This window comes from Calidris pugnax, unplaced genomic scaffold (assembly GCF_001431845.1).
Source record: "Calidris pugnax isolate Ruff unplaced genomic scaffold, ASM143184v1 scaffold246, whole genome shotgun sequence".
NCBI lineage: Eukaryota > Metazoa > Chordata > Aves > Charadriiformes > Scolopacidae > Calidris > Calidris pugnax.
In genome coordinates, this window is record NW_015090989.1 from 1,927,818 (window position 1) to 1,946,850 (window position 19,033).

Sequence of the window (19,033 nt, forward strand, 5' to 3'; positions counted from 1 at the left end):
ACTAGCTATTTCAGTTCCTTCACAGTTTGTTATTAGTATTACATGCAAAATACAAATATGATTTGTCTTAATGACTAAAAGAAATTATGCATGTTTTCTGAACTAACAGCAATACAGTAAGTTTAAAACACCTGGTCCAAGAGAAAATAAGTTTTCTGACTACTTTTATCTTCTGTCTTGTAACTTGGGTGTAAAATTAGAACCATTTTCCTTTTATAAAAATGGATTTTTCTGATCAGCCTTGATCAGTCTGAAATAATTTTGAGTGAGAAGGAACACCTTACCTTGGCTGAATGTTGCTAAAAATCTCAATGTATTAAACTGCATTGACATGCAGTTCTTATTCAGCAAGGCCAGTTTCAGTTTTTCAACTAATCATAAAACACTGCTTTTTTTGTTTAAAATATTCCTATATCCAGCACCATTTATTTGGCCTTTGAAATTCTGTAGAGCTTACACAAACCTATCCAAGACTTCTTAATCCAAAAGCTCTGAAAGTCACAAGGCTTGAAATAACATAGCACATATGTAGCAAAGAGCTTCTTGCTGCTTTTTAACGTATTTTTACATCTATCAAGTCTTCCAGCTATGGAATGCAGCACTTCCAGAAGCTGAAAAGCAATCTGATCTGATCTGTTGAACTACTCCTTGCTTGCAATTACAAAGCGAGTTTTTAGAAGATTAATAATAGTGTGTTTTAAAATGTTTTAACTTCAATAGCAGGTATGTCAGACAGACACATTACTTTACTTAACAGCAATGGAATATCTTTTCTTAACATAAACAGCCCAGACTGATCAGAATCTTCTTAACTGTTGAACACAATGAAAGCTTCAGCTTTTCTGGAATTACAGAATGATATGGGGTTGGAAGGGACCTCTGGAGATCATCTAGTCCAACCTCCCTGCCAGAGCAGGTCCACCCAGAGCAGGTTGCACAGGAACATGTCCAGGCAGATTTTGAATGTCTCTAGAGATGGAGACTCCACCACCTCTCTGGGCAGCCTGTTCCAGTGCTCTGTCACCCTCAAAGTAATGAAGTTCCTCCTTGTGTTTAGATGGAACTTTCTATGTTCAAGTTTGTGCCTGTTACTTCTTGTCCCGTCACTGGGCACCACTGAAAAAAAAACTGGCCCCATCCTCCTGACACCCACCCTTTAAGTATTCATAGGGATTGATCAGATCCCCCCTCAGTCTTCTCTTATCCAGACTGAAAAGACGCAAGTCCAAGTTTTATGTGTGGGATGTCAGTAAAAGGGATGTGGCATGGGATCATGTGTTTCATAAGGCTTTGGGTGTTGTTTTTGGAGGACATATGAGAAGTTCATATGCTAGATGCTGTGATTTGCAATATATCCATTGATTTATGGTCATCATATGAAATGGAGACCTAGGGACCAGGAATTGTTTCTGTTCTTTTTTTTTTTTTAAATAGCTGCATTTCTAAGAATTTTGGACGATAAAAACGTCAATCTAGTATCTTAATCTAAATTACTAGGCAAATAAGCATGTGTGACTATAGACTAAAGAATTTCAGCCTGAAGATTTGCCCATACAACACCAGATTTTTGTGTTTTGAAAACATTGCCCCACATACTCAAATCTCCCACTCAGTAGCTCAGTAATGCTACACAACAACCATCAACACAGGTAAAAGACATAATATAAACTTGCAATCTCAGATGGAATAATTCTCTGTATTTCTTTCTAACTTGTAAGCGGATATGGAAAAAAGAAATATTTCCTAGCAAGTATTCCTCACCTGTTTATATAAAAGTATTCTTCTTATAAATAAGAGAGGAAGAATCTAAGTCTTGTATCACATCAAAATAACTTAGTTTGTAAGTTTCCTGATATAATATCATTTATAATAGCTATGCTATTGTAGAACCTTTGATTTGATAATCACATATTAATTATTCATTGAAAACTAACAAAAATGTAAATTTATGCACATGGAACTTTCTACTGATGCAGATAAATTGCTTCTGGTACTGTCACTAGCATCTGTAAGCATCTCAGATAGTTTTACAAAGTTGTGTACATTGTCCATAATAAGCGGGGAAATTTTGTTTTTTCCTTTTTGTTTCATGTTCGTATTGGAAATGTGCATGTGGGAGAGAAGGAGGAGATCTAGAGGTGATACCTTCATTTTCTCTAACAACAACAGTACTTGAACAGTGCAGCTTCAGAGACAGAAGAAAATAAGGACAAATAATTTTAGCACAAAAATGACAATAGGATGTAATAACCTGGAAATAGAAAAGCATTTGGGAATACTGGTATGTGCGCATGTGTTTGTTACTACAGTGGCTGTCAGATATACTATCTGAGACAAATTTAGGTGTATAAACCTTCTGCTTGTTTTTTTTTTATGATAAAAAGCATGCAAACACAGCTGAGACAGGGAGAACACTGGTCCGCTGTTCCTCTGGAAAACCTACAAAGTTTGCATCTTAAGGGCTTTGATTAGCTATCCTTTGTTGAAAGCTCATAAGTAATGATAAAATAATGCAAAAAAAACCCCAACAAACAACTAGTGCAAATTAATGCATATGGTTCCTTGTGAGGCGCTATGACTTCGCAGAAGCACAACTAAGATGTTGGAGAGCTGTGCTGACTATGATTTTTACTTATAGGAGCTTTCCCAAAATATCTTTACCAAATAAGTCTGTAGTGGTGCTCTTTCTATGGAAGTAATACTTCCTTATCAGCCAACCAAAGAAATTCCAGGAAATTCTGTGAACAAGAAATGGGAGAAATGGAACTTTGGCAATCACAATCATGTAACAATTAAAGTAATTCACACACTCTTGTGGCAAATGTTATCGCTGAGGTTTCCCTTAGCCACTAACTCAAAAAACATTTTAAAGAGATATATATTTGTATGTTCTTAGTTTAGAGATATATTATGTTGGGCTAGCCAATCAGTTCTTTTGGACTTCTCATTTTTTGTGGATGTACATGACACCAGAAAACTAACCCAGGAAGCATGGAATCATTTCTGGTTTTGGTTTGTATTATTTTGGGGTTTTTGCACTTTTATGCAGCTGAATAAATAACTTCAGATTAGTTTATAAATGATCTAGTAGTGTTGAATATTTTAACAGAACATGACTTTGCATAGGTGTTAGAAAGTAATTTTAATTTACATAATGACTCTCATTCTTAAGGTGTGCAGATTTCAACATTTTATAACATGGCAAAGAAACAGAAATGAGTCACTGTCTTGTAAACAGAAATATAAGCAAACTATGTTTGCTCACAATTCACAAGCTCTTTTTTCAGTATTTGTCATTATTGTTCTAGTTATATTAAAAAATGCAAGTAGGAAGGGTTACTCGTGAAAGAAAAAAAATATGCTAAATCGTTTCTTTTTCAATGGACCAAGTGGTAATCTTGTATTTCAACAACAGGTAAATTAGGGCCCACTTAAAGTTCTTCATTAAAACGCCTGTGCGTATTGCAGTTCAATAAAGAAAATAAACAATGCATCAAATCTCTCCCATGGTTCACTCATAAATAAAGAAAAAAACAACCAGGTGTTAACAAAAATTATGTAGCTGACAAAATAATCCATCCAGGCTTTTATTTCTACTCTGTTGACCTATTCTTTGACTTCTACTCCTTCCTTGCTTTCCAGCAGGAGTTGGCACCTTTAACAAAAAGGTAATAATCCATTACACAGTGACCCAACTGAGGAGTTCACCCCCTTGTCAACACTTTCATGTTGCCATTGCTCACAGCTTTCACCAACTGTTAATCCAAAACAAACACTGTATTGTTCTTTCTTCTACTTCTTGCAGAGTGAAAAAAAAATCACTTAACAACCGCATTTATATAGCTATAATTCTCTCATCCTCAAATACCATTTCAAAAGTAATGCCACAATTATTCTGACAATAGAGAGAGGGCTTAATAAAATATAGGGCCATCTTCATCATTATTATCATTTTCATATTGCTTTCAGTATTAACCTGCTACACTTTATTAGCAATTAAATTAAAATCTCTAGATGAGAGACAAGTCTATAAGAATATTTTGTCTCCATCTATACCAACATTTTTCTTTCTTAGGCTGATAAGATTTCTTTTGGTCATACCCAATTTTATTGAACTCACTTCATAAAGGTGAGCTTCCCGAAGGAGATCTGTCACATTAAATTGGTATTTAGTGGAATCCATACCCCTGGTTAACATAAAATCTTGCAGGGGGGGCAGAGGAGGGAATATCTATTAACATGTATTTGGACATGTTGTTACTCTTCCCCTGTTTAAAAAGCTGATTCAATGAAATTAAAGAAATTAGAAGCTTTCTGTACATTCTGATGACCATCAGAATTTTTTGAATGCTAGGTAATTGATACAAAATTGTACAGAATATAGATATATATTTGCTGATTTTGTAAATGATGAAACAAAGGGTAGAGAGACACTTTGCATAATGAAGGCCAATGAACATTATGGATTTGTATATCTGGAAAATATTATTTAACCCCTAGGCACAATTGAACTGTCTATCTGTTTAGTCAGAATTCAGCCTTGCTGTGAAACTTGGACATAACATAAAAAATATTATACCCGTCCTACCCTACAGAACCTGGACAACACTATTTCCCACAACTGTCATGAAACCTTCCCAGAAATAAGAACCCAAGAGCAAGGAAGTAAGACCAGCCTTCGGGCTGTGTCAAGAGCTATGAATTAATGAAGATTAGGTAATTTAATTAAACAGTCAGCCCTTATGGCCACTTTATGTGATAAACAGAAGCAATTGAAAAGGATAGGTTACAAAAGAAAACATAGACACAGAACAGGACTAATTAGTGTATTTTCTGAACCAGACGATACTCTGGCTATGTAACTCATACACATGCTCTCAACACGGTCAAGATTGATTGCTTAGGAATTTGTGAATTTTAGTCAAATAATTGATAATGGATAACTGATAATTTTTGAATAATTGATGTTTGTCTTAGAAGATCATGGAAAATTAAACATGTTTATATTTCCCATTGAATATTTAATTTAAACTTTAAAAGCTGTTTTATTAGAATACAAAAGTAACAGTCTTCACAGTTGTTTGGATTAATCTTGGGTCTTTAATTTCATGTACTGGAAAAAATTGTCCTTGGACCCATATATAAAAAAAAAGATGAAAAAATATATATAGGGTAAAAATATTCATCTAATACAATTGAAAATTAGTTTTTAGAAGGGCCATATCATAATTGCTAGGTCTAACAGATTAAACTTTAATTATTTGGTGTCTGGAACTTTGCTGACTTCTGAATAACAAACTGTGTCATTTTAGCTAGACAGTACTTAGATTATCCACTCTTCCTTAAGAAATTATACTAATTTTCTAATTCAAATACTATCTTTTGGATTGGATTTAATTGAATTCTTTTAACTTAAAAGACATGCTTGAAGATTTTTCACTTCCCAGGAATTTATACTTGTCCAAATAATTTAAATACTGAAGCTCAGTAGTAGCTGTTTAAATCTGATCTGCCAGTAATTATCATCATTTATCTTTGGATATAAAAACTGCTTAGTACACATCACACATACACTCTTTCAGAAGAGAAAAAAAATGAAAAACAGCTTGCCAGGTTGTTATCTTATAGGTTTACATTTTATTTACATTATTATTGGCAGATTGCAGAAAGCTGAGGTAGTACCATTAAATTTCATTCCTAACAGGCATCAAATTCATGAAGCAATAATGACATTATAACGTCATTGAAAACCATGAAAGCACCAGAGTTATAAATGATCTTAGTACTTATGGTGTAAAGCATTTCATTACCAGACTTCTTACTTGAAAGATGCAATGTCCCAAATCAATGTCTTGCAGTATGTGCAGAAGCCAGTGTTAATAAATATGAAATATTATTCCTATGAATAAAACAAGCACTGTACATCATGAATTTGTAAGTCTTTCAAAATGCTGCCTCAACTTGCTCAGTGCATGTTCTTCTTGTCAATTCAGATGCCACCATGTTGGAGGGTATGTTTAAGGTAGCTTACTGTGTGACAAGTCAATAAAGAGCTAAGCCTGACAGTCTATAGTAAAAAAAAAAAAAAGAAGTAACGTATACAGCTGTTCTCACAAGGCTGGATAAAGTTATACAATAGTATTTACATTTCTTCAAAGAGGCAAGAATGTACATTGAGAACTTCACATCTTTTTTATTTTACTAGATTGATCACTATCACTTGTAATATGGGATTATAAAATAATATGCACAGAAAAGTTATCTTCATCACCACAATAAGAGCAAATATAAAGTTTAACTAAGTAATTACAAATATAAACTAATCAGTAAGCATAGGCTGTGCAAGCTTTTGTTAACAGTTCAACTTCAGACCCCCTCCTGTTTTAAAAACATTCAAAATAAAATCTGTTTAAAGATTGCAGTATGGGACTACATTTGTCAGTGTGCAGGGCAGAGGCATCTTTGCATGAAAATCATCCTCATAAGAAGGACATAATGCATCTTGATTTACATTTTATATATTTTCAATTCTTTGGCAGGACAGGTTCTGTAACATGGTATTCCTGCAAAGCTTCTGTTGGCCAGATTCTAAATGGCAGAAATGAAACACAAAATGTTTGCCTGCCTCTCAAACTGATTGCATAATAGATTGCAATCATAGCAACTTCTGTAGACTTCTATCACTATACAATGCATTACACTTTTGAAAAAGTTAAGGCATGGGTCTCCTCGTTTACAGCTACATTAAACACACATTAGGGTGTCTCGTCATGTGTCAGAATTTTTAAATAACATTCTTCTTAAAAAATAGGATGATTTGGAACCTTAAAAGAAATGTAGGTTAAGTCTCAAAGGTGCAATAATTAATGACGGTAAAATGAAACAAAGCATAATTTTGGGAGGTATGGTTTAGTGATGATGCTCCTTGTTTGTTGTGTGGGTGACTATTTTTGTCAGTTAGGTTGACAGTTGGACAAGATGATCTTTAAGGTCCCTTCCAACCTAGAAGATTCTGTGATTCTGTGATAATTTGTTGTAGTGAATATGACTGTTAATATGTATCTATTAACAGAAATACCAGGTATACAACAGCAACACGCATTCTTTTCTTACTACTTATACAATTCTGTTTCAAAGAGAGGTATAATATGAAAAGCTGGTGTATCTCTGAAGAAATTGATTTTCACTGTGTCCTCTGCTGATTAACAGTAAGTGGGAGCTATCTTTTTACAAAGCTCTATTGCTTCTTTCAAGCAAGGCCTCTTTCTACAATCCATTTTGCTGCAGATATTGGCCTGCTGGTGGGAATGTATCTTACAAATAGGGACAACCTGCAGTCAAATATTTCCTTGCAATGCTTACACAGACATATTTTTGCAAACTTCAGACTTTGTGGAAGCTATTCTCTTTCAAAGGACTGAGGATATGTGTGCAAGCCTCACATCCAAGACAGACAGAAAAAGAAAGGTTCAGGTTCAAAGGTGCCTATAACAGCAGACATGCTGTTATACCAATGTCCCATATTTGCAATGGGGTAGAAATACAGACTGAAAGAAGGATTTGTCTAAACCTCAACTGTTGTCACGACAACGTTACATTTGGTGAAACATTTACCCCATTTGCAATGTTCCTAAAATAGCATGATATCCAAGCTATTTAGGCTTACCATCAGTGACTTGAACTTCTTCTTGGATTTTGGCTGGCTTATTTTTATTGCCCGTGGCAGAAGTTCTTGCAGCAGGCATAGCAGTCGCACCAGGGACTACACCAGTCAGCAGCACTTCTAGTCTTCTTTCTATTCTCTGTCTGGCTCGACAGTGTACCACAGCTACAGGAAAACAAGAACCCATTATTTGCAAAGTGTCAGCATCTTGATTTTGACAAAACAATTAGACACAGAAGTTAAGTGTGGATTCTCTAATCCAGTTTCTATTGTTCTGTTTACGTGAAGCAGTAGAAAATATTTAAGCAAATTAAAATCTGTTCCTACAGTTAGTTCACAACAGCACTTTTAAATTTGTCCCTTTTTTGTAATCATGAAATGTGTCTTCATTTTAGTTCATTTGCAAATCAAAATTATGGCATAGTTTGACATATGCCAACGAGAAAGGAAGACTGAAAGAAAAACAAAGAAATTAATGAATTTAAATGTTAAATGAAAGAATAATAAGTTACTCTTTGATCTCTTAATTTAAGAATACTGTTGTTCAAATTGTAGCTTTTATAGAATTATGCCGGAATAAAAAGCATTCTAACATGAGTTTCTTTTTGAAGCACAAAAGGGCTTTTTCAATTCAGTAAGTTATTTTAATTTACTATTTCTAAAATATGTTATTATTCATTACAAGGTAGTTGGGTTATACCTTATACACTAGATATTATAAAGCTTACCTGAATAGTTATTGTTTATGGTTCTCTCAATAATTATTGGCACAGAAAGAGGAGAAAATTAGATTCAAGAACTGAAACAAAGGTATGTTTTACTGAAGAAAAGACTTAGAATTTTCTGGAGTTATGGAAAACGACATGAAAAAGAAGAACTGATTACATACTTCTCAGTTTCAACATCTAAACATTATTTTCGTCAGAATGATACCCAATGATTCTTAAAAAATTTACTCTGAGCCTAACATCAAGATTTAGTGATAAATAATTTGGTAAGTAACTACGTAAAGTCTTTTTAAAAAGAGCAATGAAACCCTTATTTCTATACCGTGTTTAATTAGCTTCAACTTTCAGTTTTGGAGCTTGACTCGTAATCATTATTTTGGAAAATAGATAATTGCACATCAAGTCCAAGTCATTTCCTTTCTCTACAAAAAACAAAGCTTTTTTTTCCCCTCCTCAGTCTTTTCCTATTTAACAGCGTTTAAATTATCTCTTTAACAGACTTCTAAGCATTTCCATGAGGGAGAGTTACTGAAATAGTTAAAAACGTATCTTTTTTTTCAAGATGTGTGGCATTACATTTAAGAATAAATAACACTGTCTGTATTACACCAGTTTACCAAGTATTTCAGAATACTGTGTGCACATTGTTTCCGCATAATTTTCTATTCTGCAGTTCATCTTACTACCATAAATTATTCTACATTTTCTTTTTCCAAATGGCTAAGTAATATTTATAAATTAAATCATAAAAAATCAAATCCAAGTGGGATTTGACTGTACAAGTCCCTGAGCAACCTGATGCCATTAGACCTGGCTTTGACCAGTTGAGTAAGGAGTTGGTTTAGATGACCTCCAGTAGTCCCTTGCAATTTAAATTATTGTATAATGTTTTGACTCTACAGGAATTAAAAAAACATTCTTTGCCTAGGGAGATTGTGGATGTCCCATCCCTGGAGGTGTTTAAGGCCAGGCTGGATAGGGCTTTGGGCAACCTGGTCTAGTGGGAGGTGTTCCTGCTCATGGCAGGGGGGTTGGAACTAGATGATCTTTAAGGTCCTTTCCAACCCAAACCATTCTATGATTCTAAATTATTCTCTCTCTGTAATCACTTTGATAAGATAGCTAAGTTGTAATCTACTTAACATGTACTACATGGGTAGTGATCACTGATCATTTTAATTGGCCTCATGAGATACTAAGCCAAGTGACTTCTAGAAGTTTAAGTATATTAAGATGCAAATAAGAATGACACAAAAGATGAACTGCCTAACATACTAGCAAAGCAGCTTTGTTTTTTGACATAACAGCTTGTAGCCTCCAGGCAATTTTAATAAATGTCTGCATTAAGAGAAATTACAATACCATTTTTATCATTATGAAAAACAATGAATTAAAACCAAACCAGTTTTCTTATAAATTACCTGCTTTGGGTTCATATCTTACAATAGGGATTTAAAAAAAGTCCACTTATAACAGAAAAATATAGGCTTTCAGAATCAAGGCAGGAACGGAACCTGTTTCATAATTACACTTACAAAGAGGTAATTTAGTTTTCCAGGTCATTTTTCAGTTAAGCATCTAGTGCTTCCTTAGAAAAAAAAATAGCCCAACATAACATAGTGATGGCCAAAAAGAGATATGTATTTAAAATGAATGCAATGCTCCTTGTATGCATTACAAACATTTACCAAACATAAGCTAGTGGATAACACATAAACATTCTGAAGCTTAATTTTGCTATTTTGAAGCAGCATTTAGGAATTAACTTTCTGATCATATACAGTTATGTTACTTAAGCAATTTATGAATTCTAACAGTTTAAATTCATAACTTCTATACCTAATGAACACAACAGGCCAATAAAAGGGAAATTTATCTCAAAGTCTGCCAGTGAATTACATAACAGCTTTAAATAACACAACAAACATTCACACCGATATACATAGTTTTAATGCTAATGAGATTCGTTTAAACCATCATTTTGGGCAACAGTTGATTGCAGGATAATATTCTGCTTCATTCCTTAAGGTATTAAAGTGGAAATTAAGAAGATGAAAGCTCTAATAAATACCACATCATTGGCATTTGTCTGGAAGTAAAGGGTCCTTAAGCAAATTAAATTGATGACAGTAAAATATCTATTTCTACAGTTTTCCAGAAGTTAGTCCTGTACATTAGTCAATTTAGTGTAGAAAGGTATTATATTCACTCATCAAAAGACAAGATGAAAAGACAAGCTGGTGTAAAATTGTCTCTCATCTGCCCCTTGAGCTGTTGTTTCAAAAAGGTTACAGATACAAAAAGCCGTTCACAATTTCTGTTTCACAATTCTGGGATTACACCACACCTTTAAAAAAACAGATGCATATAAATATTTACTATACCCAAAATAAACAACAACAAACCCCCTATGAGTGTCACTCATCTTTTAATGCAAGTTTACTTCTCAGGAGCAAGTGGAAAACTTGCTGCTATTCACACTACTCTATATTCTGTTTTTGTTTAATGGATAAAATTCAAGGTGGAGATAAACCGTTGACACCTACTCCAATATTTGGTACCCTGTAATCTCTCCAGAAGGGTGTTCTGGCTACACAAGCAGAAATCTACCCTTTTGTCAGTCTTTTGTTTGATTTACCTTCAGTTCTCTAACTCAGCATTAACTGGGACACCGAAGGTCACAAGCATTGAGATTTTCAGCTGCTCATGACTCCACTGAGAACAAAAGAATAGATTTAGATTTGCTCTGTAGGTCAGGAAAGGAGATTTTATTTTCCGTATGTGTTGGTTTTTTTTAAGGTGTAGCAAATTTTCATGATCAAGCAGGTGAGAACACAAATGACTATTTATTTTTCTGAAATGTATTGTTCAAGTTTTTTCAGACATTACCTACCTGGAACTAATTGCTGCTGCGGTGCTTCAGGTATTCCATGAACCGGATAGATCCAGAGTATTCCCTGAATTCCCCCATTCTCTGCTATAGTAACACTGCTTGGAAAACAAGTGAAAAGTATCATTATGGTAGACTGCTGAGAATTTTTTTTCCAAAGTGTTCTAGACTTCAGAGTTGTTGCAGAGGTGAGACTCCATTTTATTGTATGTTGTAATGTTAAACATATCTAAGAAAAATATGAAATAGAATCTAACCAAATCAGAACAGCAATAATTTACATCCACTTAGTTTACTGTTTGCAAATATTATTCTGACAGGATATGAGAACATTTGGCCTGATCTACTCTCTCTTATGTCATGTCTACACTGAAAGAGTTTATACAGATTATGCATTACATAAATGTATCCACAGGAGAATCATTATTAGACGAAATACACTGAAAAATTAGAAGCATCTAAGATCTTTCATTTGCTCAATATCTATAACTGCACTGGCAGCTAGTACTTTACATTTCTTTATTTAAATTTAGAAAAGATAGATATTGAAGCAGATAAAAGTCTTACCCTAAGTCTGCATACTTTGCAGGATACGTTAAAAGCTTATGTTAGAAATCTGTTGCCCTCAAAATCAGACACTTGATTGCCCTTGGGAGCTACACACCAGTAGCCAAAGGGGAAAATGATGATGTGACTGAGTATCCTCAACTACTTTTTTCTTCCTATTAGAATAAATTACCTTTTCAAGTCTTTATTGAGTTCAGCAGAATCCTCATAAGGCCAGTTTTCACCATTTTCCCTCATTACATGAATTACCACCACAGCCTCATACATTTTCATTGTATCTGGCGTGAATAACACTGGGATGTCCAGATTTTCTTTTGGAGCTAATCGTCTTCCTAGACAGATTGAACAGATTGTTATGGTATTTTGAAAGTAGTGAAAATTATATCATTTTACTCATATGTTTCCTTTTTCCTTTTTGATACATTATTTAACATTTTATTATTGTGTACCATTCTCCCTGTGATAACAGATTTCATTTCATCCTGCTCATGGTACAGCCAAATATTATCCTATAGTAACATTTGTGGCCTGTCTTCCTGTAATAAAGTACTTTGTGAGTCAATGTCCTAAATAGAGAAGTTCACATAAAATGTTACTTTAGACTTCTACTTACTGATAAAACTCTGAAATGAGACCCAGGGAGACTCTGAAGGCTTTAAACAAAACAAGCATGATTAAGTGAACATGTCACATTTAGTATTCAAAGTTCATGTGCAAAGTATGTGTAAGTCAATTCTGTGATTTTCTAGGCCCTAAGTCATGTTTTTTGAGCATCTCCTCATTGTAATATGAGTGACACTGCATAAAAAAGACAGATCTAAAAAGCTATTTTCTTGCTGAAGACATAATTGAAATATATTTGAAAGAATCTACATTATTATTATTATACAAGCCATGTCTCCTCTGTACGATTTTTCATCTGATTGATTTTGCTGTTTAAAAAAAAACAAACAAAAACCAAACAAAAATTAATGTTGTCTGTAATGAAGGTGGCCTGATACATTGCAATCGTAAGGGCCTTCTTCCATTGGCTTGTCAGTCTGCCACATGTCCAAACATCTACCTCAGGGTGTGTCCCAGCTATTTCAGAAATAATGCCATAGAAAAATTACATGAAGTAGAACAAGTAAATCATTCCGTCTTTTCACTATCAAGCTTCTTGCTTTGAAATGAATTCTTGAAATTTGGTGGAACTGACACCTCAGGGTTAAAGTTTCAGCTTTAATTCTATCTGCAGATAAACCTCTTAGTTATAAGTAACTACTTCTACATTAAGCTTTCAATCCATTTCTGTGATAATTTTTTATGCCTGCTACAACGCATACATGCTCATGTAAGTCTATGAGTATTATTCACTGAGAATGACTGAATCTGCTCAAGTTAATATGCATGGGACAAGAATACTGTCCCTGTGATTGATTCTTCTGATAACCACAGGCTGCTGCGTGCTCAAAAAAATGTCAGCAGGAAAACGGTCTTGTGCTCCAAACATTCACCTTCCTACAGCCTAACTCTCTTGAGAGTGAAGACCTCAGTGCTAAAAGCTACAGCAGAGTGGGTGATAAGAAAAGTGTAACGCAGTCTTGGGAAGGACAAAGAGGTGGACGCATGGAAGTTTGGAAATGAAGGTAAGGAGACAGTAAAATGATGACAGAAGGAATGGCCAGAGGCAAAAAAGGTCAAGTCAGTCACAGCAGGGTGGGAGAAAAGGGTTTGAAAGACAACTCTCCAAAATACAGAACAAAAGTCAAGACTCCTCATCTGCACAAACCCTCTGCTAACATTTAGTTATAAAGTCTACTGGATGTTGCAGCTTCTATTGCTACTTCACAATCTGTTGTTGCCATCATTTATTCCTTCAACACAAACAGCAACCTTGAATAAAGATATCCAAAGTAGCGTGGGTAGATTAACAGCATATTTAAATTAATGAATTACCCTTTCCAGAATGATTACCTTTATGAAGAATTATCTTGTATTCTGTTATGTACTTACTTCCGATAGTATATAACTGCACTGGAGTCAATGTGGTTCTGCAGCTGTAAAGCTTTTAGCTAGAAAAAACTTAAATTAAAATAAACTAACCAAATTAAGATTGGAAAGTCAATCTTAAATTAGGAAGCTTGGAATTGTTTAAAGACAAATCACTCTATCTGCAGGATTTCTACCTGTTTCAGTAACAATCCCTCAAGACCTCAAATATAGACCACTGCCTCACATAATTTGGGATGCTACAAGCAGCAGGGAATTCTTGTCTAAATATCTCTGGATTTCTTTATGTAAGAGGTATATTATACAGTAGTTAAGCTAGGAAAATTAATCAACTACTTTGCACTCAAAATTGCTTAATTTTTGTATATTTGTAGAAGTCCATCATGGCATGAGCATTTTGTCTTTGAAATAATTACTTGAAAAGTCTTGTATCTTGAAATAGCTTGAGAATATTCTCATCAAAAATCCATTAAAAATGCCCATATCTACAAGAAAAAAATTAACTTTATTTCTTCTTTTTTTCTTTTAATACAGATGTAAGATTTTTCTTAAGATCTTAATCTCCCTATTTGATGCATTATCTATCAAGTACGATCCCAAGATTTAAAAGATATACAATATACAGTTTCTCTCTTTTGTCACGGAATCATAAGAATAGTGTGGTTTGGAAGGGACCTTTAAAGGTCATCTAGTCCAACCCCCCTGCAATGAGCAGGGACATCTTCAGCTAGATCAGGTTGCTCAGAGCCCTGTTCAACCTGACTCTGAATGTTGTCCTTCTAGGTCCTTGTGGCTGGCTATTCCTCAAGTTGCTGAAAGGTGGTGAAGGACAGAGGACCTTCTTCCTTCCCTCAAAAGTGCAAAAGCAGCTTCAGCTCCCCACAAACCACTTTGTGTTCCTTAAAAATAGCCTCCCTGCCTTTTCACATATGTGTAGGAAAATGCCATCCCAGCTTTTTCATCAGTACACCCACTGACACAGCAGACAACAATTTGTATGTGGGCAATTTTAGTACAAATTAGCATGACTGCTCAAGTTTCTCCCATTTATCTGTGGACCTCATGTATTCTGCTGGGAGTAGCAAGAATGTATTCCCTCTCCATGCCCTCTACAGTGATGCCCATACACTGCAAATAACAAATTGCTGCTACGTGAGCATCTTACTGATTGTAAAATATCCAAGTAGCTGTTCAAGCTAATTTTTGGTCTCTAGTGTTTTACGAGAATAACATACTCTGGATGATTTGCAACTATAAAAAACCAACCAACAAATCAATCAAACAATCAATCAAACAAAAAAAACACAGACCAAAACAAACAAACAAAACCAAACCCTAAACAAAAAACCAACAAAACCCAAACAGCAAGCAAACAAACAAATCTTCTTAGAAGTTATAATTTAGAATAGGGTTTTACATTTGCAACTGTTTTAACATATGACAAATAGAACAGCCTGTAAACTAATACCTAGTTACACTATATGTGCACTCTATATACTGTTCGAACTGTAGCTTAATTATAGCTGTTACAGTACATAGCCTTGATTTTTAAAATAAGTTTTATTTTATTTTAAACCCACATGATAGCATTCTCGGTCATTCTGGCAGAAAATTGGTTATTAAAGATCATGAATAGACAAATTTTGTAATATCACTGCTGAAACAGAATGTGTTCACATTTTTTATAAAAAAATCTTCTTAGTAGAAACTGTTAATGACAGTCATTTTTAAATCACTGGGCTTGCCTGCAGCTGTCAACCAACCAACTGAACATTAACTGCTAGTACAGATTTATTTCCTTCTGATTTTGCTCAGTTAATAAGATAGATTATCTTATTAATAAGAGGCTTAATTGCAAAAATCTCACATTGCTTCATGCTTCTCTTTTCTCTTTCCCATTTATAGAATGTGGGCCAGCAACTTCTAGTACAACAGACAGTATCTATGTGGGCAACTTTACTACAAACCAGCATTACCAACCAAGTTGCTTGTGTTCACCCATGGACCTCTAATACTTTCTTAAGGATACCAAGGACTGATCCCAGTGACTGATCCCTTATCTTCATGTAAATATACTGCAACGAGCATCCACAAATTCTTTGTAAGAAATCCATACCGAGGGTCTTTTTAGAATAAACTTGCATCACATTTGGTAAAAAGCTTTCGGCCAGATTTTGATAATGCTCTACTTCTATTTCACTGTCCTGGGCGACATCAGGAAACAGTGACAGCAGAGTAAGCTCAGCTGACCCTTTAAAAGACTGAAGTCATCTGATTCAAACCAAGGGCTGCAATTAAGAGTCAACTGCTTACAGAGAAGTATGTGGACAGCTGTGTCCTCCCTCATTCATTTTTTAGGTCAACTGTTTTTAAGCCTTGTCTTGCCTCCAAAGGCTAGTGGAGAGAACTGATTCTGTAAAGATTCCTTGGGCGCTGCATCCATTGACACTTGAGCCTGGAACTAAGAACTGAATTAGATAATTTAATCAAGATTAGCATATTTCAAATTCACTTCTATGGGACACTGCACTGTGGTGTGGTTCTGTGCAATTTTTGTGTCAGCCCTTGAAAGCATAGCACTATGATAGCTAAAATCAATTAAAGTAATGAAGCAGTGGATCCCTGTAGCTGGGAACTTATTTGGAAGGAATATGGGCGGGTAAAAATGCAGTAGCTTAGGAAAATCTTTAAGAGCAAGTGTCCCAGGCAGTGCCAAATTGATAAAATTGTAATGGCAATAAGCAAACTATCCTGCAATACCTTTGAAAAGAATCATCATCCTCTCGTCTAACCTGATCTTAAAGCCATGTATTTTTCATATTAGTAAGGTACTTTGATAGCAGATTTTCTAGATGTTGAAAGGACTATCTCTTGATGCATTGCTGTTAAGTCTGTAGCATCTCAGAGTGCCTCCCATTGATTGTACCCAGAAGAATGGCACTCAGTTCAGATTCCTCAATTTGAAAGGAGAGATGAGGCAGAGCTCAATACGTCTTGTTGAAGTCTGATGGAGAATCATTTGAAATTGGGCACTTTTGTTTCGTTTTGTTTTATTTTTCTTGATAGTTTTCCCATTAAAATTATAAGTATAGAAACACTTCAGTTAAAACCACAGGCAGTCCTGCTAAAATTAGCACTGGCCACACAAATGTCAAACCAGTATAATCAGGTCTGTTTTCTACCATTATCCTCAGGATCTGGAAAGGGCAACCTCTGAAATATTCACAGACAGCAGATGCTGCTGGGGAAAGATTGCTAATTCTTTCTCAAGGAACTCATCCAGAAAAGGAAGACTGATATCAGGCAGTAAAGAGTGAGATATTGCCAGCACTCTAGTAAGTAGCTGAAATACATAATAAAAGTCAGGCCTAGGTATTCTTCACTTATTTTCACCTGCTAGAAGAGATAAAAGTCTGGCTCATTTATGAAGACGAAGATTTTTTTTATAGCAGCTCTTTCAAAAGTGGTTCAGTGTTAAATTCCAAGAATTTAATAGCAACAGGCAGCATTTCTGCCTCAGCTGTTATTAAGGGTGAGTTCTTTTTATTATTTTTTTTTTAATTCTTTCAATGAGGCTGCTTGAATTTTTGATTCCCTTTCAGTAAAACATGATCACAATCCCTCATTATGGGTTCTAATTAACAAACTGTGAGAGTGCAGCAGTCTGTGTTAGTTTTGCTAAATCAGTATTATAATTAGTCAATCTCAATGCATAAATATGAATAAAATATTTTGGATTGACAGCCATCACATAACACCAAACAGCCTCCATCTGTGCTGATATTAAAAACTTGACTGGATGTGGTCCCGGACAAGCTGCTTTAGGTGACCCTGCTTGAGCAAGGGAGGGGTTGAATGGACAAGATGATCTCAAGAAGTTCCTTACCACCTGAACAGTCTGTGATCCTGCAATTCTGTGATCTTGATAGATCACTACACTTTGCTTGTTTCTGGCTTTTTTTTTTTTTTTACTTCCTTGTTTGCCAAGCCAGATGCAGACACTTAACTCAGAAAACTGTAGGTAATACGAAGAACAGTGCATCTCCTACAAAAAGAAAGGAAGAAGGCAGAACAAGAGCTAACCCTGGCTTAGCAATTAGCTTTGGGAGCGCTTAAAAGCAAAGAAGCAGCATACCAGCTATGGAAAGGGAGTCATATACCCATCAAAGACTAAAAGAACCTTACTAGAGCATGCAGAAATGCAGTCAGGAACTGAATGCATCTAGAACTGAAATTGGCCAAAAATATTGGGCTAAGGCTCATCTAGAACTGAAATTGGCCAAAAATATTGAGAACAACAAGGAAAGGTTCTTCAGATATGTGAGTAGTAAGGAGAAGCCCAGGGAAGATGGTCCCTTTGCTAAACAGGGCAGGCAAACTAGTTACATACAATACTGACGAGGCAGAGGTTCTTACCAAGTTGGCTGACAACTGGTGAGGTGGACAGAAGGGAGAGCAAACTTACAGAGAGACTTGGATGGTCTGAAAAAGTAGGCTAGCAAGAACTGCATGAGGTCCAACAAAGAAAATTGAAGGTCCTGCACCTGGGATGACATAACCAAAAAAGCCCCGTATGGGCTAGGATCTGATGTGGCTGGGGAGCCGCCTTGCTGAAACAGACCTGAGGGTCCTGGTGGCCAACAAGCTGAACCTGAGTCAACAGTGCATTGCTGCAGCAGCAAAGGTAAATTGGATCCTGGGCTGCATCCACAGGAGTACTACTAGCAGAAATAGAGATGTGATAGTCCCACTCAGCGCTTGTCAGGCTGCACCTGGAGGACTGTGTCCAGCTCTGTTTCCCACATTTCAAAAAAAATGTGGACAGACTGAAGACGATCCAACAAAGGTCCAACAAATGTCCAACAAGATGATCAAAGATAACATCTGGCTGGAGAACCTGCTCTATGAGAAAAAACTGAAGGAGTTAAATCTTTTCACCCTGGAGAAGAGAAGACTGAGGGGGAACGTTATCAGAGCTTTCTAGTACTTAAAGAGTGTGTACAAAGAGAATAGAGGGTCTCTCTTCACAAGGAGCCACATGGAGAGGGCAAGGGGCAATGCATAGAAGTTGCATCTGGAAAGGTTTCATTTCAATCAAAGAAAGAATTTTTTTTTTTACATTGAGAACAACCAATAACTGGGACAACTTCCCTATGGACATGGTGGAGTTCCTGCCACGGGAGATTTTCAAGA

The 19,033-nt window shown here is 35.4% G+C and overlaps 1 protein-coding gene across 1 annotated transcript in view; it reads right to left on the reverse strand.

The window, feature by feature from the left end:
- The window catches only part of CFAP47 (cilia and flagella associated protein 47), a 306,788-nt gene that overhangs the window by 25,361 nt on the left and 262,394 nt on the right, over nt 1–19,033 (reverse strand). The window contains exons 61-63 of the mRNA XM_014954045.1: nt 12,021–12,180; nt 11,285–11,382; nt 7,667–7,828 (exon numbers count right to left, since the gene is read on the reverse strand). Coding sequence (XP_014809531.1) covers nt 7,667–7,828; nt 11,285–11,382; nt 12,021–12,180 — 420 coding nt within the window. The remainder of the gene's footprint in view (nt 1–7,666; nt 7,829–11,284; nt 11,383–12,020; nt 12,181–19,033) is intronic.